The sequence below is a fragment of the Pleurodeles waltl genome, chromosome 4_2 (genome assembly GCF_031143425.1).
Source record: "Pleurodeles waltl isolate 20211129_DDA chromosome 4_2, aPleWal1.hap1.20221129, whole genome shotgun sequence".
NCBI classification, from domain to species: Eukaryota; Metazoa; Chordata; class Amphibia; order Caudata; family Salamandridae; genus Pleurodeles; species Pleurodeles waltl.
In genome coordinates this window covers 907,221,203-907,241,992 of record NC_090443.1, presented here as the reverse complement: position 1 = coordinate 907,241,992, position 20,790 = coordinate 907,221,203, and the positions used below count along the sequence as shown (strand labels likewise).

The 20,790-nt window shown below is 42.2% G+C and overlaps 1 protein-coding gene across 2 annotated transcripts in view; it reads right to left on the bottom strand.

Moving 5' to 3' along the window:
- The window catches only part of AGBL4 (AGBL carboxypeptidase 4), a 606,247-nt gene that overhangs the window by 135,969 nt on the left and 449,488 nt on the right, over nt 1-20,790 (bottom strand). Inside the window, exons 1-2 of one of the 2 annotated variants that reach the window (XR_011203285.1) lie at nt 644-666; nt 112-236 (exon numbers count right to left, since the gene is read on the bottom strand). Coding sequence is in view for 1 of the 2 variants with exons in the window: in XM_069233366.1 (XP_069089467.1) it covers nt 112-236 (125 nt within the window). In the remaining variant the exon portion in view is untranslated. Of the gene's footprint in view, nt 1-111; nt 237-643; nt 667-20,790 lie in introns of those variants that run through there. The other variant, XM_069233366.1, reaches the window with a different exon arrangement.

The following is a 20,790-nucleotide window of genomic DNA, read 5'->3' as shown; positions in this document are numbered from 1 at the left end:
CAAAGACTTTATCACAGTTTTAGAGCTAGGTTTCTAACGTGGTTTCACCAAGAACATGTTCTGAGAAGTTGCTGTTGCTTGCTGAACTGTGATTTACAGCACAAAACTGACCTGAGATTCCTTGGTGTTTTCAACAGTGAAGTTAAACCAAACACGAAAGCGTGGATTGCAGGTATCTGGCCTCACGAACAGGTCATACTCGAACTCTGTGATGTAGTCCACCCGGCCCAGATTACCTGCGTGGAGGGACCAAACACACACCTTACTACATGAGACAACCCATGACTTCAAGAGAGTGTAACACTTTCCATTTGATAATTAGTCAAAGGGAGCACAAGAAAAAAGGACATATGGTACAGACTAGACGACCAAAATGAACACAAATGCGTCCAGCAATGTGTGTCCCATTTAACGGCAGGCACCAACAAATAGGCAGACATAATTGGTAAAATCTGTGTACATGTGCATGCCCTTAGTGCGTTTTTCATTACATGAATATTTATTTCAACTTTGGTTGCTTATAGCTTTTCTCTGGGTATATTTTGAAAATGCCCTACTGTATGCCAAAAAATTGATAATGTGTTAATACATATATCAAGATATTATTTATATTTTTTTAACCAAGAAAAACCATGTAGCACACCTGATTTTCAAACTCATGTTTTTCTCTCCATTTCTGGTTACAGCATCACATTTCACAGTTCCTGGTGTGCAGTAAAGGTGCAGAAGAATCAACATGTTGTGACTCCAAATTTTAAACTGATTTCACGTCTTCCAGCGGACATCCATTGTTTACTGTGTATGACAAACGCTGTACAGAGTCAGGCATTGTGCGATGCACTACAAGTAATCATTCCACAGGGACAGCTCCCACTTTACAAATGTCACACAATGTCACACAACAACACGCAAACACCTTCAGGGATCTGGAATCAGATCAACAGTGAGCAACTGCAATTGTACTCACAAGCCATTGATAAATTCATATGTCCCTTTTCATGCCCTCTCCCCTCACATAATCACATTCAGTTACAAAGGGCATTCTGCAAGTTGGAAAATCAGTTCCCACTTGCAAAAAGCCTTTTGTACATTGTGACTTGCCTTTTACGATCGCAAACACTGTCATGTGGCACATCACAGGGGTTGTGACATTTAAAGTGCCCAGAGGCTTCTTTAATGTGTACCCCCTTCAAGCATATAGATAGCTTAGTCAGACAGAAAGCTTGCAAATAAATTACTTCTCTCACTGTCTTGTATAAAAACAGAAAAGGTCACTTTACTTTGTCGCCAAGTACAGTTAGGATGCCCCTCGTGACCTGACATCTCAATTGTGTCCACAGTATTTTTTAAAGGAAATCTGCGAGTTCACCTGTTCACTTTCTCCCCTACAGAACAAACACCTACTATCAACTATAACCTGTAGTAATCACCCACAGTAGCGCATGATACAAAAGGATGGGGACGGAGGATGGTAAGACATTTGCTATTATCTATTAAATTCCCTATATATATATTTTTTTTTTAAAGTCTTCAAAATTACTTGGCAATGTAGGTACTCCAGATTGTGGAGTGGTTTAAATAACCTCCTATACCTAAACCCAGGTTCTAGGGGATAGTCAAAAATATATATGTAGTTTTCATTCATCCCCAATTTGTATCCACTGGAGTTTTCATAATCAAGTGATGATGCTTGGTCGATAGATAGTGAAAAAACATTGTAAATAGTAGTTTGATTGTTGGTGCTCTGTAGGTGAACAAACTATAAACACAAAAAAAAAGTCTGAGACCATGAGTCTAATGGAGGTGATGGTAGTTTTTTTCTTGTGGACCCATGTTGGATCTGAACCTTTCCAGGTTTTAAGGCCTCCTCTTCCTTCCTTTGATGAACTCATTTTTTCAGGTTTTAGAACCCTGTGCACTTTTTCCCTACTAACCTGTGGTAAAGTGCTTGTGCTCTCTCCTGAAAACATGTTAAAATTGGCCTATACCTAATTGGTACATTTGATTTAATTGAATCCCCTAGTTAATGGTGCTTCATTTATCCAGGGCCTGTAAATAAACTGCTGCTGGTGGGCTGCAGCATTCATTGTGCGACCCACTAAGGTAGCCTTTTCAAACACATCTCAGGAGTCCCACTGCAGACTGTAGTGCAGTTTTAAACTGCCATTTCGACCACAATCCTTTTGCCAGGCCTAAATCTTCAGCAGACAACTTAAGATAAGGATTTCTTCACTTGAAAGTATCAATGCTGGATGTCCTGATATCAAAATAATGGTCTCTCTCCTTAGACTCCTTTCCTCCAGGAGACTTGTTTGACCACCATATCATCCTCTTCTATCTCACTCTTAAAAGACTGTAATCCAAAGGTCAACCTATCAGATAGATCAGAGACACAAAACAATGTTGCCCTGATGCCAAAATACTGCTGCACCCATAACCCATGAATGACCCACTGAGCGTAAGTGACCTGACCTCAAACTAAAATGTAACCATGACAAATATCATGGTTGAAGAAGCCACCTTGAGATTAAAAACAAAATAATAGGCTCTCCTTCCCATGATATGATAATAAACTAAATGCAGACAGAAGGCACGCTCAGACTCACTGAGAGGAAAAGTAGACACAATCCCTCAGCCTTAAGTTTGACTCAACTTTGGCTAGAAAGAAACAAATAAAACACCTCATCTTTAAGTTGAAAGCCTCCTTCTTCAGAACTTCAGAAACAAACATACCCTATGTGAAGAATGGTGGTATATTATATGGTGTGGTTGTACAACCTCACTGTGGAATACCCTCATAAAACCACCTTGGGTCCAGTCAGGATTGTTTGCTAAACCTTAGTTCAACCCTGGGTAGCTGTGGCTTTGAGAAGCCAGGCTTAAACAAAGGAACAAGTTTAAATCATTTAGAAGTATCAAAACAACAAAAAAAGGAAAGTCACCCATCATGAAAGAAATTCAACACCAATTCATAAAAATAGAGCTTATTATTATGACATTTTGGACATGAAAACAAGGAAACAAGGTACAGATGTTTTACGTAAAAAAAATTGAATCTCTGCTTCTTAATGTTGGACCTGGTCCTCTCTGCAGGGCCACCCCCAAGCATTTTGCCTTCACCTCTTCTATTTTTGCTGAATCCATTTTTGTTGGGCTTAGGACTCTGTGTACTTTACCATTGCTAACTAGTACTGAAGTGATTGTGCTCTCTCCCCTAAACATGGTAAAATTGGTTTACACCTAAGTGGCATATTTAATGTAATTATAATTCTCATGTGGGGTGGAATACCACATACACAGGGGCATGTAAATTAAATGCTATTTAGTGGGCCTGCAGCACTCATTGTGCCCCCACTTACAGGGCCCCTTTAAACTTGGCCCAGGGCTACCACTGCAGCCTGAATGCAGTTTTAAACTCCCAATTTAACATGGCAATATAACCCCTTTGCCCAGCCTTAAGCTACCCTTTTATTGCATAAAAGCCACACCTAAGGTAATGTTACTAGGTAGCCCATAGGGAAGGTGCATTGGAATTAAAAGGTTGGACAGATACTTTTAGGTTTTACTTGTCCTAGTAGTGAAAAGCTCATGAATTCATTTTTCACCTCCGTGAGACCTATCTGCCCCACAGGATAACACTGGGCTACCTTATAACATTTAATAAGTACTACATTTTGATTAGGAACAGAGAAGATTTTTGTGTTTGGTATCTGAGAAATTGTGACTAAAAACCTCTTTAACTGTAAGGTTGGATTTTAAGTTACAATTTTAACAATGCCACTTTCAGAAAGCTTAATAAAAGAAAATAAGGTAAACCCAGTAACCCCAGGACCCGGGTATGTAAATGTGAAGATGAGTAATGGCCCTAAGGGGGGAGAGAGGCCTTTAACTTCCACGGCAAGTCCTTTATTTAATTCCTTGTACCCCTGCAAGGCTGAAATAACTTTTTTTCCATCGCATGTACATAAATTACAAACATGAATCAATATACTTGAATAAAACTATTTAAATTAGGTGCTCTCAAGGTAATGGCGCAGTGAAAAGTGATTAGTACAAAAATGGTGTGCCAAGTGTTATCTACTACAAAATGTGGTTAAAAACTAGATGGCAAGTGAACTTCAAAAAGACCCCTTCAATCCAGGTGTCCGGAAGTCAATAATTTCAAACAAGAATAATCCACAAGAATTACTGTTGACGTTTCAATGCCACACAAAGAACCAATCATAAAGGGGCCTTCATCAGGACAGAAGTCATATCTCTCTTAGGCAGACCCTAAAATTAAACCAAAGGAATTTGAATCAGTCATCTCACCCAGCAATATTGTGTTTGGGTAAAACATTGGAAGACAATCCCTTTCTAGGGGCTACTTACCCTCACAGCATCAATTAAATTACACTTTTTGCTTCTTATTACAAATTTTTCAATCCACAATCAAGGATTCATCTAGATAGATCAATACAAATATTTTCTTATTAGTATCCATAAAAGTCCAGGCCATCTAAATACATTCAAAGTGAAAGAGTCAGGGCAGGGAAGGGAAAAAACACAAAAATACTAATCACCCTTGATCCCCAAATTCAATAGTGCTTTAATACGATGATTACTATTTTATCTGTTGATAAGCATTGGCGGGTCCATAGGAATTGCAGTATGAATCAAAAAGCAATCCCAATGCCAACATAAAAAATGATAATGATTGAAAACTTTAGTCTGGCAGACATGTGCTACAACAGTGACTCACCAGCAAGTAATCAGATCAAATAAGGGTTCACAAAGTCTTATAGCCCACTACCTCTCTTGGTAACAACCAAAACAACAGAAAAAGTCACCCCCTCTGATTCATCATAAATGGCTAAAGAGAGGAGGCCACGCGAGACCTTAGGAGGGCGTCAGTGAAGCAAAGGAGAGGAATATAAACCACTCCATGGTAAGCTCAATTATGTCGTTTAAAATGTTAAAGAACCAAGTAGGAAACATATAATGTCACGTGGACAGCGTATTAATCAATCATGAACGTCGCTGTCAATGCTCCCAACTACATTATTCAAAGATGACTTGTAAAGTAACTGCTGTATTTACAATGCACAAAACACCGCGCCAGTGGCTGCCGAATCTAAAAAAAAACGACAGGATTTATAGGGTTGATAAACCTGTAAAACGAACACATCTTAATGGCTTCACACATCTGCCTGTGTCAAAAGATGGCCTTAGTAAGACGCAGCACAACAAGAGATATGCTTTACTTTCAGTGTTAAAACATCATGCCCGTGGTTACAGAAACTGAAATAACCGACAGAACTCATACGGTTGATAAACCTGTAAACTAAGGAAGCGACAATCGAGGATTCATTTACAATTCACAATTCTGCAAGGTGAGAGCGGCCTGACTCAAAGGGTCGTCTGGTGGGCATAAGAGTTTAGATAGTTTGCTTTGCGTTCAGATTTTACTCATAAGCTGTTGTTTTCCATCTTAGAAGTTGTATCACTTTTCTCTGACAGTGAAAGTAACCCGTATTTCCTTTAATGCCGCATATTACCACGGCAATTTTTGGGGCATAAGTGGATGTGTGAATCCATCAAGATAGGTTTAGTTTACGGGTTTATCAACCATTTGAGTTCTGTCCGTTATTTCAGTTTCTGTTACCACGGGCATGAATGATCTTCGAACACTGAAAGTAAACCGTATTTTTTGTTGTGCTGCATCCTACTAAGGCCTTTCTTTTGACACAGGTAGATGTGTGAAGCCATTAAGATATGTTAGTTTTACGGGTTTATCAACCCTATAAATCCTGTCGTTTTTTTTTAGTTTTGGCAGCCACTGGTGCGGTGTTTTGTGCATTGTAAATACAGCAGTTACTTTACAAGTCATCTTTGAATAATGTAGTTGGGAGCATTGACAGCGACGTTCATGATTGATTAATACGCTGTCCACGTGACATTATATGTTTGCTACTCGGTTCTTTAACATTTTAAACGACATAATTGCGGTTACCATGGAGTGGTTTATATTCCTCTCCTTTGCTTCACTGACGCCCTCCTAAGGTCTCGCGTGGGCCTCCCACCCCATTCTTTAGTCATTTATGATGAATCAGAGGGGGTGACTTTTTCTGTTGTTTTGGTTGTTACCAAGAGAGGTAGTGGGCTATAAGCCTTTGTGAGCCCTTATTTGATCTGATTACTTGCTGGTGAGTCACTGTTGTAGCGCATGTCTGCCAGACTAAAGTTTTCAATCATTATCATTTTTTATGTTGGCATTGGGATTGGTTTTTGATTCATATTACAATTCCTATGGACCTGACAATGCTTTTGCTTATGGACAGATAAAATAGTAATCATCATACTAAAGCACTATTGAATTTGGGGATCAAGGGTGAGTAGTATTTTTGTGGGGTTTTTTCCCCTGCCCAGCCCTGACTCTTTGACTTTGAATGTCTTTAAATGGCCAGGACTTTTATGGACACTAATAAAATATATATATATATATATATATTATTGATCCATCCAGGGGAATCCTTGATTGTGGATTGTACAAATTGGAATGAGAAGCAAAAGTGTAATTTAATTGATGCTGTGAGGGTAAGTAGCCCCTAGAAAGGGATTATCTTTCAATGTTTCACCCAAACACAATATTGCTGGGTGAGATGACTGATTCAAAGTCCTTTGGTTTCATTTTCAAAGCGCTATGACTTCTGTCCTGATGAAGACTCCTTTTATGATTGGTTCTCTGTGTGGGGTCGAAACATCAACAATAATTCTTGTGGATTATTCTTGATTGAAATAAGTGACTTCCAGACATCTGGATTGAAGGCGTCTTTTTGAAGTTCACTTGCCATACAGTTTTTAACCACATTTTGTATATATTGTAGATAACACTAGGCACACCATTTTTGCACTAATCACTTTTCACTGAGCAATTATCTTGTGAGCACCTAATTTAAATAGTTTTATTAAAGTATATTGATTCATGTTGGTAATTTGTTTACATGCAATGGAAATAAAGTTCTTTCAACCTTGCAGAGGTACAAGGATTTGAAGAAATTACTTGCCGTGGAAGTTAAAGGCCACTCTTCCCTCTTAGGGCCATTATTCATTATCACACTTTCAGAAAGCTACCATTTTCCTGCCCTAACTATCTGGTGCCTGCTGCCTGCTCCTTGGTCATATAAATGGGTGTAACTGAGAGTTGGACCTTGATTATTCCTCCCAGACATACCCACAATAGAGAGGTTTGGTGTTTCTGGGTGGACCCTCACTGGCTGGATGTGGGTGGGTGGAGATGGGCACAGCCCCACTTGCAACCAAATAGGCTGTGCTCTGACTTCACGTAAAGTACTGTTCATGCAGCCAGTTTTGAGCCAAGGGAGTCAGGAAACTTCAAGGACTTCAATGGGAATTTTCCATAAACATCTCCTACTTCAAAAGAGGAACAGGTATAAAAATAGGATCCTATGACTTACTCTTCAGTTCACTTTCTGGGCCTGCGGAAGGACTTTCAGAGGACAGTCTGCTGCTGTGGCCTGCTGTGTACTCCAAAAGACTGCTTTTCTGCCTTCAAACTGTCTTGAACTCACAGAGACCTGCTCTGCTACATGAGTCCTGCCTCTTTACCTGGACTCTGGACTACCAGAGTAACTCATAGAGGTAATTTGCTGAGATCCTGTTCAGAGCTTCAGGGACAGAGAAGGGACAGCCATCTTGAACCCCCTACGTGTACCCAGCCTGAGTGAGTCCTAACCCCCCAAGTGGTGCCCTTCCAGTCCTTGGTGGTGGTACTGAAGGTTCCCAGATAGACAAAATCCAAAAATTGGGACTTGGGAAAAGTTTGGTTGAAAACTACTCTGAGAACTAAAGAAAGCATGGACCAACCTGCTCTTCTATCCATCCAAGGTCCACTGCCAGTTGGCCTGACTTCCCGGCAGCTCCCGCTACATTCTCTGCAGCAGCAAATCGGGTTCAGTGGTCCTTCACCAAAGGGGTATCTGGCCACCTGTAACTCTGGTCGGCTACAGCCTCCTGCCTCATCCCAACGGAGATTTTTAACTTCCAAAAAAGTGATTAACTTTCAACATAGAAATCTTCAACACAACTTTGCCCAGCAACATCCTAACAATGATGCTTCCTCCTCGGACACTGCCTGCTGCCTTGTCCCACTGAACTTTACCTTCTCAGAACATTTTTGGGGGAATTTCTTCTAAGTCCAAAGGTAAGCACTGACCAGGCCCAATCCACTTCTTGTGTCCGACCCACACTCCATCGCAGGTGGCCATATTGTTTTACTGTCACCCCGTCTCTCATGACAAGATGTCCTCGCTTGGCACTTTGATCTTTTAGGTGCTAGTTTTTAACTTACATTTTAAAAATTCATACTTCTGGTTCTACTGAATGGATTTTTGTTGTATTGGTGTTGAATAATTTATTAAAATGTGCCCTATGTTTCTAAATAGGAGTGGGATTTTTCTTGTGTTGTGTTTTCACTTTGCTACTGTTTGTGTGCTGCATAAATACTTTACACATTGTCTTTAAGTTAAGCCTAACTGTTTCTGTGCCACTCTACCATAGGGTTATGCACAGATTAATTTACTGAATTTTTGTGGTACATCCCGAAAGGGGTTGTAGCTGTTGCTTGAACAGGGGTCAGTCCCCCTTCAACCAACAGCTAGTTTCTCACACTGACTCAAAAACTCAAACAAGCATTGGTTAGCACATACTTTGAAAACTTTGTAAAACTTTTAAAGAGTTCTGTTTGGCTGTGTTGTTCAGTCCAGAGGTTCATGCAACCTCTCTTGCCAGGTCCAGGGAACAGTAGGTCAGTCCTTTTTCATTCCTCCCTACAGTCCAGACATGATCTGAGGTCTGGGGGCCAGGGGTGCCATATGTTTGCCCAGATGCCTTAGGGGATGTGGCTGTCACTAGCCAATGGGCTACTAGCAGCTTTGCTGCCTGATAATGACTTCCTGCAAAGTGTGGCATCTAGTTATCCCAGAGTGCCTTAATCTGCCCACTCTAAAGATGGCAGAAACCCTCTCTTAATTGTGGAGCTTTGTGGACCACTGTAGAGGTGTGGCTACCTGAGGCTAGAAGCCCACAGAAAAAAAATGGTTTAGCAACTGGTTTTTCCTCTCTGTCCCGGATGCCAACCCTTGTAGATCAACAAAAGAGCAGCCCCTCTCATGTGTGTACACCATGTGCCCTTCAAATATGGCTTCCCCTTTGAAGTTTGCATTTTGGGCTCACAGACTGTGTGGCTTCCTCCCAGGAAGAGGTGACACCTCTTCTAATGCCAAGCATCTATTGTTCTTACTCCTGTGAGATATTCGCACTTCTCCCCAGCAGGGCAGAGGGCTGTCTTGTGGCCAGCATCTGCATGAGGCTATCGGACACTTGGGCAACAGAGTGGGAACTTTCTAAAACTTACATTTCTTTAAAAGTTGCATTAATTTTGACTTGAGCATTAAGTCAAGTTTAATGTGATGATTAATTTGAATCCTTGAAGTAGCAACTTTAGTAGTTCCATTCAGAAGTTAGCACAGCTGAGCAGTCAGCGTATAACCCTATACTCACCAATGGGGCTACTAGCCTTTCCACAGGTAAAATGACAAATTAGGGTTTTTAACTGTCAGGACCTATAAAAATACTGGCTTTTTAATATACAGCACCCTTCCTTGATAGGCCTGCTGTAGGGGTGAATTATATATTTTAAAAAGGGCCGTTTAGGATTTGCCATTGCTTTAAATGACAAAGTCTAGTTAGCAGTTAACTGCTCCACTAGTCTTTCGAGTTTAGCCATTTGATTGCTCCACTCTGAACACAAGTAATCAATCTCTCAATGTCCCAAGGGATAGTCTCAGGCAGCTTGAAGACCAATCGTCACCACTCACCCCCCTGCAGACGACTGGAGATGACTCTCCTACCTTGCACAACTACTGTCCAGAAACCAACCTCTTTCCTGGCAAAAGTGCTAGAAAAATGTGTCTTGAATCAACTCAAACTGTTTGTCAACAACTTCTTCTTGCTATATATCTTCCAGTCAGCATTCAGAGCTGGTCGCACGACTGAGACAGCCATCATCCATATCATGGATGAATTATTAAATCTTCTGGACAATTGTGGTTCAGCCTACTCATTCTCTTCGACCTGTCTGTGGCCTTTGACACAGTCAATCAGAATGAACGCTCTGAAGGAGCGTATGGGAACAAGTAGCACAGACCTTAGCTAGTTTTCCTCCTACCTCAAAAACTGATACCAAAAAATAAAACTGTACGGGTGCCTGTCAGACTTGGACCATGTCTTATAAAGGGTGCCACAAGGTTTCATACTATCTCCTACTCTTTTCATCCTATACAAGGAGCCCTTAACCTCATTCTTCCACGGCTCCAAGTTCAATACCAAATATGTATGGGTGACAGCTCTATCTCAAAATCTCCTTGCTGGAAAAATAACTCCTTCTAAATTAGGTTCTAGAAGACATTCATTCCTGACTGCCTCGCAACCACTTAAACCTGAACAAGCTAAAAGTGGAATTCCTCATCATGCCATCCCCAAACTGCTCACCTGCGGTTCAAGTTTGGCTCAGTTCACTAGATGCACTAGATTGCAGACCAGACTTGATCAACTGCATTAAATCTCTGGGGATCACTATGGACAGTAATGTGACCCGTCAAGAGCAAATCCACTACACATCACAAAGTGCTCTACTTCAGCTCAGACTGCTGAAAGTGAGAAACCTTTCATTCCTCCACCAGAGGCCTTGGCCTCATCTAGGCTTGGCTATGGCAATGCCACCTTGACCGTTGCAGCAAAACCACACCTGACGCCAATGCAGGTCACCCTAAATGCGCAGCTAGGCTAATATGTGGAGAAAAGGGATTCAGCCACATAACTCCTGTACTCCTCACTCTCAAGTGGCTCCCAACAGAGGCAAGGTGCTTCCTCGAGGTAGCCGGTGCTACTTATAAAGCCCTGCTCTTTGGCACCCCAAAATACCTGGGCAAAAAACTCCCATTACCTGGAGGCAACCACATCCTACTCAGCGTTGATTCACTACTTCACAAACCTTAAAAATGAAGAAACAAAAATCCTCCTTCTGTTCATTCTCGGGCTGCACTCGAGAATATGGACCTAACTACCACCATAGATAAGCACAATCCCTTCTCCGTTCGCCTTCGAGGAAAGTCAAATCTCTTCCTATCGAGAAATTCCTGACAAACTAACCGATATCCCTCATCATAGGCTGGACTGAATATGATATGGATTCCCCCTCTCTTGGGTTTGGTAAAGGTGTCCAGGGTGACCTCACCAATGATTGTCCGTGCACTGGCAGAACATGCCATGTAGATCTAGTTAGAATGACGTGTTCCCTGGTTGCTCTTTAACCACAAGGATGATTACCAACCTTGCCCTTCAGCTTTGTGGTTATCATGTTGTTGCACTTACGTTTATGTGAAACTTGTACTGTACAGCACTCTGCTACATAGAGTCTTATTCACGCGTTATACAGTCTCTAAATAAGTAAACAAATAGATATAATAAGATTGAGACTTTTTTGTCACCAAGAGTTTCAAAAATGTGCATTTTTAAACAAGTTTTTACTTGAAATGATCTGTTTGACTGCCAGTCACGTTTGCACGAGAAATCACGGGAAATAGTGATAATGGTAAATTTAAAAATATGGGATCGAGCTCAGCATCTCACCTCACACCATATACTTTGCCAGCGGCCTATCAATCGGTGTCAAATTGCACTGGACTGGAATGTATGCAACTCATAATTGAGGGTATCTCGAAAATTATGGCATGAAACGACCTGCTCCAGCAGCGTGACCGGCTCATAAATGTGATTCGAAAGGAAGAAAACTCTTTCTGGCGGAGGCGGGCTCTTCGGTTCAATAAACTGTGTCAGAGAAGCGCCGCGCCCAGGAGTCGCAGTCGCTGAGGCGCTTCCGCGCGCTCACCAGTGTTGACAAGAGCAGTTTTAAATCATTTTAGGCTTGCGCTTGATGCTAAGGAAGACCGCTCTGTTTTCCAAGAAACATACAATATAGTTTGCCCCAACTGCTTTATTTTCTCAAAACAGAAAAACAGTTTTGTGCATCCAGATATAATTTGATGAAGGGAACAGAAGGGTTCCCGCCTCGCGCGCAGCAAGGCGCCCTTTGTTCTGAGCGAATCCTCCCAGCGCCACGGATAATGAACAGGCAGGTGCAAAAGTTTCAGAATGCCAATTATAGGCAGATGGGTACACCTTGCTTACTGCAGAGCCCACCACCTTCTGCGAAACCCCACTTCCGTTGCTCTCCTTTGACGATATTTCAAGACGTTATATTTTAGTCAGCCTGTCAAACACTGAGGCAGCTAAAATAGACAAATTCACGATCTAAAATACCGTGGAATACGTAAATAAGTAGATTAAAATAATCTATTTTGCTTTCTTGGTCTTGCATGAAAGAGAAATCCTTGTCTGTGAAGAGTACGGATTTGTGTCTTCATTATCTCTATGATTCCTTAATGCGCCAGCGTACACGTCGGTCATTTTTACGCGCTGATATGACTAAGCCGGCCACTGGCGATTTAAGGAAAGACCTCTGCAGGGTTGCTCTGATATGCGCAGCTGGTGGCGCGCAGTTTCGAGCAGTGGTAATCCTTGCGTCTCTTTCTGCCTTTGCACTTCCGGTTTTAACCAATAGCAAGGATGGGAAGCACGGGTTGTCTAACTTCCCCTTCAATCGTAGTTTAAACCGCACACACTGCCGCCATTTCCAAGACGTACAATCTAGGCTTTAAAGCAGGTACTCTATGCACTGTCTCTGCAGAACAGGGGTATCGTGAACCCCGCAATTTAGTAGCAACAGCGAGGGTGGGTTTGTTCATGGGCCTCCTTTGCCTGCAACTTTGCAGGTAAAAATTCGTAATTTATGCTAAAAGGAAAAAAGAAAGATAGGTTGACTAAAAAAAAGCAAAGAAGGATGGACGAGTGGATGCACGGGTAGGTGAAAGTGAGGATAGATGAGTGGGTTAAAAGATGGGTGCGTGAAATGATGGATAGATGAGTGGGCAGATGGGTCGGTGGGTGAAAGGATGGATGGGTGTGAGTGAGTGAAAGGATGAGCGGGTAAATGATGAGTGATTGAGAAGATGGGTGGATGGTAGAGTAAATGGAAATATAAAAGGATAGACGGATGGATGACAGGCAGAGTAACTCGAAATTTGAGAGGATGGACGGATAAAAGGATGCATAATGGGTGGGTGGATGGGTGGTTGGGTCAAAGAATGGCAGAGTAAATGGACATCTGAGAGGACAAATGGATGGGTGGGTGAAGAGATAGCAGAGTAAATAGAAATCCGAGAGGATGATTAGATGGGTGGATGAAAGGATGGCAGCGCATATGGAAATCTGAAGATGGGTGAATGAATAGGTGGGTGGGTGAAAGGATGGCAGTGTAAATAGAACCTGAGAGGATGGATAGTGGGAGAAAAGATAGCAGAGTAAATGGAAATCTGAGAGGATAAATAGATGGGTGGATGAAAGGATGGCAGTGCACATGGAAATCTGAGGATGGATGAATAGGTGGGTGAAAGGATGGCAGTGTAAATAGAACGTGAGAGTAAGGATAGATGGATGGATGGTGGGTGAAAGGATAGCAGGGTAAATGGAAATCTGAGAGGATGGATAGATAGGTGGGTAAAAGGATGGCAGAGTAAATGGAAACCTGAGAGAATGAATGACATAATAAATGGAAAACTGAGAGGATACACAGATGACAAAGTAAACCGGAATCTGAGAGGATGGATGGGTGATGGATAAATGGATGGATAAAATGATCAATTTATGGATGAAAGAATTTTGTGAAGGATGGGTAAGTCAAATGATGGTTGTATTGGTGGATGGATGTATGGACACATGCATGCATAGTCTGTGGATGTGTGAATGGATGGTTGAAATAGCTAATGGTTGGATGGAATGGTGAAAGATTGAATGATGAGTGAAAGAATGAATAGATGAGAGATTGTAAAGGTGGAATGGTGGATATCAGCGGGTGGATGGAGGGGTGGAAGGACAAAAGGATAGATGCTTGGATGTATGACACAAGCAAGCTCCTTTGGCGGGGTCGGGCTGACTTGCTTGGAGCCATCAGATCTTTGGTACAAAGTGGAGGGTGTTTTAATTTTCTGGGTACTCCCTTGGTGCAGAACCACTACAATTACAAGTGCTAAGAGCCATGTTCATAACGGTCCAGCAGCGTGTGGCCTGTCGTGCACGAACCAATTTAAAGTAATGCGGTTCTGAATCCTCATATTGCTGTGACATACCCAGCTTATGCTCACGTCGCAAAGCTGAAAACAGATGTGCTACCAAGAGGTCAGATAGAGGAGAAAGTCAATGTAAATACCAATGTACAATACATCAGTACATATGGCACGCCACATGCCCTTTATGCAAGCCATCTACTTATCCCTCGTTCCACTACTTACGCTTTGAAGTACATGTGCCCATTCACCAGCAACTCCTCCCCCTTTCCAAGCTGCTTTCTATTTCCACAGAAAGGTGGAGACTCTACTCATAATAACCCCATCCCAGTTTTCCCCAGCACTTCCTGTTTTTGTTTGTGCCCTGTCGTCTCCTGACTAGGCTGTGGAAGTTTTTCTATGGGACCTTCTCTTTCTGAGGTGCTGGGGCCCGAGTGGCATCAGCTGTGGCGAGTCTACATTTTCTTTCTGCTTTCCCCAGCTGATGGGTGCCATATTGAGATTGGTGAGTACAGCTGCTTTTGGCACCCTATTGCTGTCTTGTTTATTTTGACTGTGGGGCACCAGGTAATTCTGCTAATTCCTTGTGGTTCTTGTATTGATGGCAATTTAGTTTGGCTTCTCTGGCGCTTTATTACAGGTAGTCTCTTTGGGCTGCTTTGCACCTCTTTCTTTATGGCCCTTTTTCTTCTGGACTGCTTGTGCGCCCATGTTAGATTTTCTGCCCCATCCCTGCCAGCACTTTCCCCTTCATGGCTGCTCGAGTGCTGCTTGACTGGGGTTGGGCGCTCCTCGGTGAAATGAGCTGGGAGGGTCAGTTTGTTCTCTTTGATCGCATTCTGTTGACCTCTTTTGGGCTAGTCAGTACGTTTGCTGTTATTAATATGAACAGTGCTCCCCTTGCTGTCTGTTCCTTTGACTTCGGAACTTATTTAGTGGATTTTTATTCGGCCTGTTTACGATTACTTGTCAGGTACCCCCGTGGCCTCTAGTGTTAGGACCCTTGCTTTATATATCTGGACCACTGCAGGATTTTCTCAGTGGTGTTCATACTCATATGATTGGTGCAGTGTTTTCACATTGGGCAAGCATTCTCAGAAGTCTCACCATACCTCTCCTGAGAGACATCTTCATGGAGTTAAAGGTGCAAGTTTGCTTTCTTTTAGACAAAGACCTACAGGCCATGTTGAGATCTTTGACAGATGCATACAATTGATGAAGAGGATGTGGGTTTTTCTGGGGATCCTTCTGCTCCCAGAGGTAAATATCTTCACAGGGAAGACATGAGGCCACCTTGTCCTATCTTAAATCCAATTTATAACTTACCACTGAACAAAAGTAGACGCCCACTAGTTTAGAGTAGTTCTGGGAGGTTCAAATTCCTTCATGTCTCAAGTTGCCAGTAATACCTGCGATCCAGAACGTATTGAAGAGATAGTAGAAGGACCCTAACAGGGTGTCTGTTCCTAGATTTATGGGTCACTTCTATCACCAGCCTAGTGGAGAGTTAGATTTGCCACCACAGTATTTGATCTTAGATCCTTTGCCAGTGAATTTGGTGGGTTAGACCTCTCTTTTATAAAGGGATTTTGTGTTGTCTGAGTAGATAGATAAGAAGGTGGAAGGAGCTCTCAAGACTTCTCATGTTGGGATAAGCCTTGCTTTACGATCTGAAGTATATTCAGTTTATGTCTCCCAATCCTTGGTAAAAGACTTTCAACCCTTACCATCATGCACTCAGGTGGGAAAGGATTTTTTTACAGCTACTAAGTAGGATGGAAGTTTGTTTCTAATACCATGTCTGCTAATTTAAAGACATCAGCAATGACTTTGGCTGGATCAGTGGCAGCGAGGAGACATCTTCATCTGAAGAAATGGAAAGTGGGACTTTCTCAGAAAAAGTTGAGAGAATGCCTTTCTCTGGCACTAAGCTCTTTGGCAAAGAATTAGAGGAGGTATTGCACAAGTCCTTAAAAGTCAGAAGCTTGCACAGCCTTTTCGACATTGTCAAAGGTCTTGGGAGGCAAGTTAAAGGAAGACTGACCATTCCTGTAGAAGGAGATCAGACCTTTTCACAGTAGGTCTAGATTTCAATCAAAGGGCAGGCTGGATCCTCCTCAAAGCAGTTGGGGGAGTAAGCAAAATTCCTGACTGTGCTGTGCAGTCTTCAGCGCCTGAGGGAAGACGTCTCAATTTTGTTCATTGCCTAAGGAGGCAATTCATTTCAGACAATGGGGTATCTCAGATCATCTCCAGGGTTGCCATTTAAAGGTTTTCAATATTTTCCAGATCCCAGCTTTGCCCAAACCTCATGGCCAGCCAATGGACATTGTCAAACAGACTGCTCTGTGAGACAGCATTGCTTTTTTAGAGAAGAAGAATGCCATAATTCCTGTTCACCCTAAGGAGAGACGTCTGGGGTGTTACTCCAAAATATTTTTTGTTCAAAAAACCTTAAGCAATTACCGTATGATCATAGACTTGAGGTATCTCAACCGGTATGTACCAGACTTTCAAGATGAACACTCTACACCGAGCCGTACCACTAATTTCCACAGAGGGGTTCCTTACAAAGATAGGCCTGCAGGATGCTTATTTACATGTGCCCATAGCTCCTGTCCATCAGAGATTCCTCAGATTTGCAAATGACAACATGAATTTGTAATTCCAAGTGCCACCGTTATGGCTTAAGCCTTCACCCAGGGTGTTCACTAAGTTCTTGACCACTGTATTGGGTCTTCTACGTTCACATGGAGTGATGATTCATCCATATTTAGACGATTTATTCATCCAATCCCCATCCTATGTGCAGTTTGTGGTTAATACAAACCTGACAACAGAGACTCCACAGAAATTTGGGGTTATCATCAATTGGCAACTACCATCCTTGAGTGTATTGGTGGCAGGTTTCATGCAACTCAGGGAGAGGTGTTGTTGCTGGAATCTAGAAAGACCAAGCTGGTGAATCCTCAGCAGAGGTTATTGTTGTGAGACAAGGCTCCAGCGAGAGAGTGGCTGTGGATACAGGATCATATATTATTACTTTCTTCCTTTTCTTGATACCCTTATCTCTCAGGGCTTTTTTTGCTTTATTTTAGGGAGAACCTTGGCCTAATTTCCCTTTTCCCTTCTTTCTTCCTTTCAGGATGTAAGAGTCCATCTGGGGCAATTGGTGATGCATATTCTGATTTTGGATCCCTCTCAAGGAGAATTATGACCTGATAATCCCTAGCACTCAATTCATCCAAGAGTTTCTAGCCTGGTGGTTGATAACCCCTTGTAAGGCAAATGAACTTACTTTTCCAACCCTGACTAAATTAATCTTACTATAGATCCCAATGGTTAGGACAGGGATATGTTTTGGGTGCACAGTTTGTTCAGGGCCTCTGGAACTGGGAGCTAAAGTGCAATTTCTCCAACTGAAAGGAGTTGATGACAGTTTGGAAGGTGATCCATCATTTTCCACATCATTTACAAAGGAAGGCATTGACTGTCCACACAGACAAGTGTGGCCATGTTGTATTTGAACCATCAATTTAGCACACATTCTTGTTCACTCAATATTATAGTTCAACAGAATTCCAGTGGGCAGTAGAAAATCTGCTAACTCTCAAGGCAATTTACATCAAGAGATCAATACCCAGGCAGATTCCCCGAGGAGGATTATTCATTGCTCTCAAGATTTTGTTCTGAGCCCTGAAATTTAAAGTAGGAAACAAATTCTGCTCCTCCAGCAGAGTTGGAGGAATTTTTGACACTCTGTGTTATGCTTGTAATGCGGAGGTCCGGGCAAATTCCACTAACCGCCACATGGCAGAGTTTTTTCTAACCCATAGCGTGCCAATGCTAAGTTGGCAAGCACATGTGGGAAGTAGCATTTTCTAGTGCGATTGTTAGGCCTTAGGAGGGCACCCAGTGAGACTTTCTCACCACAAACGTTTGGGGCCATTCGCAACCATTCATGGTGAGAAAGCTGCCACTTGAGTATTGGCATCAAAATCAACTCAAGCAGCAATGTCCTCTGGTGCGCACCATTGGTGCTGTTCATGCTGATTTTTCAGTGCGGGCCAAGCTCCAGGCACTAAATATCAGGACGAGCAGCACGATGTGCTGATTTCCGCCCGTTCACATAACTCTGCGAAATATTGAAGAGTTTTCTTGTAAACACATGGAATTCCATGGAGCGAAACTCTGTGAGTTCTACCTGCTCCTACCTGAAATCCTTTGGGAAAGACACAGGAGGTGAGTAGTCCCTCTAATGGGTCTTTTTGCACTACCAGGGGTAACTCTTGTCTTCCTCTGTTCCTCTCCAGGTTTTGGGATCACAGAGAAATGGGCATAGATGCCATTTTTGAGCTCCTCGCCAGTAGGACTCCTCTACGGCTTTCCCCCATTCTCCTGATTCTGAAACTCTTGGCCTGGCTTCAGAGAGTCAGTGGAGATGATCCTAGCACTAGCTTTTTGGAGAATGACGTCATGTTTTCCTCTTCTAAGATTTCTTGAGACAGAACTGGAGTGCATCCCTCCCATAATCCCTCCTCTTATGGCTTATCTCTCTCTTCTACCAGACAGTCTGGGTCGGGTAAGGCTTTTGGTCAGGAGGATGAGAGTGAGGAGTTCCTTAGGAAGTGACTTTCTCTACTGATTTGCACCTTGCTTGGATCATGCGAGGAATCAAGCAAGTTGCAAGTATCACATTCAAGTCCTCTTTTTATGATGCCACTTTCCTGTTTTCAGTCCCTAAATAAAATGAAAAAGTAACTCAGCCTAACATTTGCGTGTGCATTGTATAAATAGGAAAAAGTGCCATGATCCATTGGAGTTGAATGTGAGCTGACTGGTAAATGTAAACAGATGAAAAGTCAGCAGTCGTGAAGACTGCCAGCCAGACGTAGAATTTATGAACACTTCCCTCAGGTGAACATCACTCTCGTAAAGATAAAGCCACCTCCCACTGCTTGATAGTTTTCTCTTCCAGGTTTCCAGGGACGTTAGGATGTTAAGTATGCTTTCAGCTGAGTTTCCGCCTTTGCAGGGCGGTAAAAAACGTTCCCTTACCTAGAGAGATACCTGGGCATGCATCAGGGTGGTGACCTCACTCCCTGTCATTACAGGCACTTTGACTAATGTGCACCATACTAGCAAAGGCTGACTCTGATCTCCAGTTCTGAATTTTACACCTACAAATCATTGATTATTGTTTTTAGCTCTATTACTCTAATTAGTTTGGGGAAAACAATGCAAGACCCCCAACACCCAGAATCATTATTAGGTGAAAATATAAAAGTCCAGTTCTGTAAGCAATGTTGGAATGACCTGAAAGGAGATCATCACCCTTGGTCGATACAGACGAAGCAGCCAGGAACAGTGCACACTACAGATTCATCTCGCAATGTTTTTTTTCTTCTTTTGCCACTGCAAGTGATACAAATGTAAGGAACAATTTTGCAACGCTTATCCAGTGAGCAGTTGTGTCTCTTTCTTTTCTCAGGTATGAACTACTCCAGAACATCAGAACCCGATTAACCGGACATCACTATTAGTAGTTGAGTCTTTCTCCACACTACATCAAACAGGCCCTAAAGGAGTACTCCTCCCTCAGCAAGACAACTTCTTACACTGCAACGCGGAACTCCACTTTCCCTCTCCTTGAATTTGGGCCAAACACGCAAATCATCATTTCATGTTAGTGTACCAAGGCACACCATGAAGATCTGATTCTTCTTGCTGTGTCAATAAGAATTCCAGTTCAATATAGGTGTATGGTAGCATTTTTATTTATCCAAGTGTTCCATATGGTGAGATCCATCATAAATCTGAGAGAAGCAACAGCCAACACATGTTTCGTCAACATGACTTCCTCAAGGCACAAAGGTAAGTTAAATTTCAAGTTGCCAAATATTTGCTGGTGCAATTTTTAAGCACCAAGAAGTCCTAATGGTGCATTACTCAAAACCATGTGCATTGAAACTGGTTAATTAGGCAACCGACACAACCATGATACCTGTCAGAACATGAGTAGATTTCCGTACGATAAAAATCATAATTTACTGGCTGAGCAGAATGTTAAACAATGCTACCATGTCATGCTTGGGCCAATGTATCAGATCACTGTTCAGTGAGAATAAAGTTTATGATGCGATTTCTAGTTTTAGGGTAATCCATGGAGCTGTAGTCCCATAGTATGCATTGTGGTTTTAACAATTTTTTAATGTAGAAAATTATGAAATTTTTACTTACTGGTAAGCTTCATTACTCCAAATCAGGAGCTCCTTGTTACAGTCATCACTTGTGAGTTTCTGCCCCGTCAGCACCTTACCACATCCTTTTTTTTACCACAAAAGTAGTTCCACTTCAGTTTTTATGGACTATCTAAGAGTCCTCCTCTCATTAGGTACTTTGTCTCCCTAGGTACTTTGTGTCTTTACAAGTCACATTTATCGGTGCCCTGATGGCAAGGAGAGCTGAGGATCGGACTGAGACAAGGAGAGAGTTTTTGATAAGCAAATAAGCTCAAAACCTTAGTATGATCCAAATTAAAAGATTT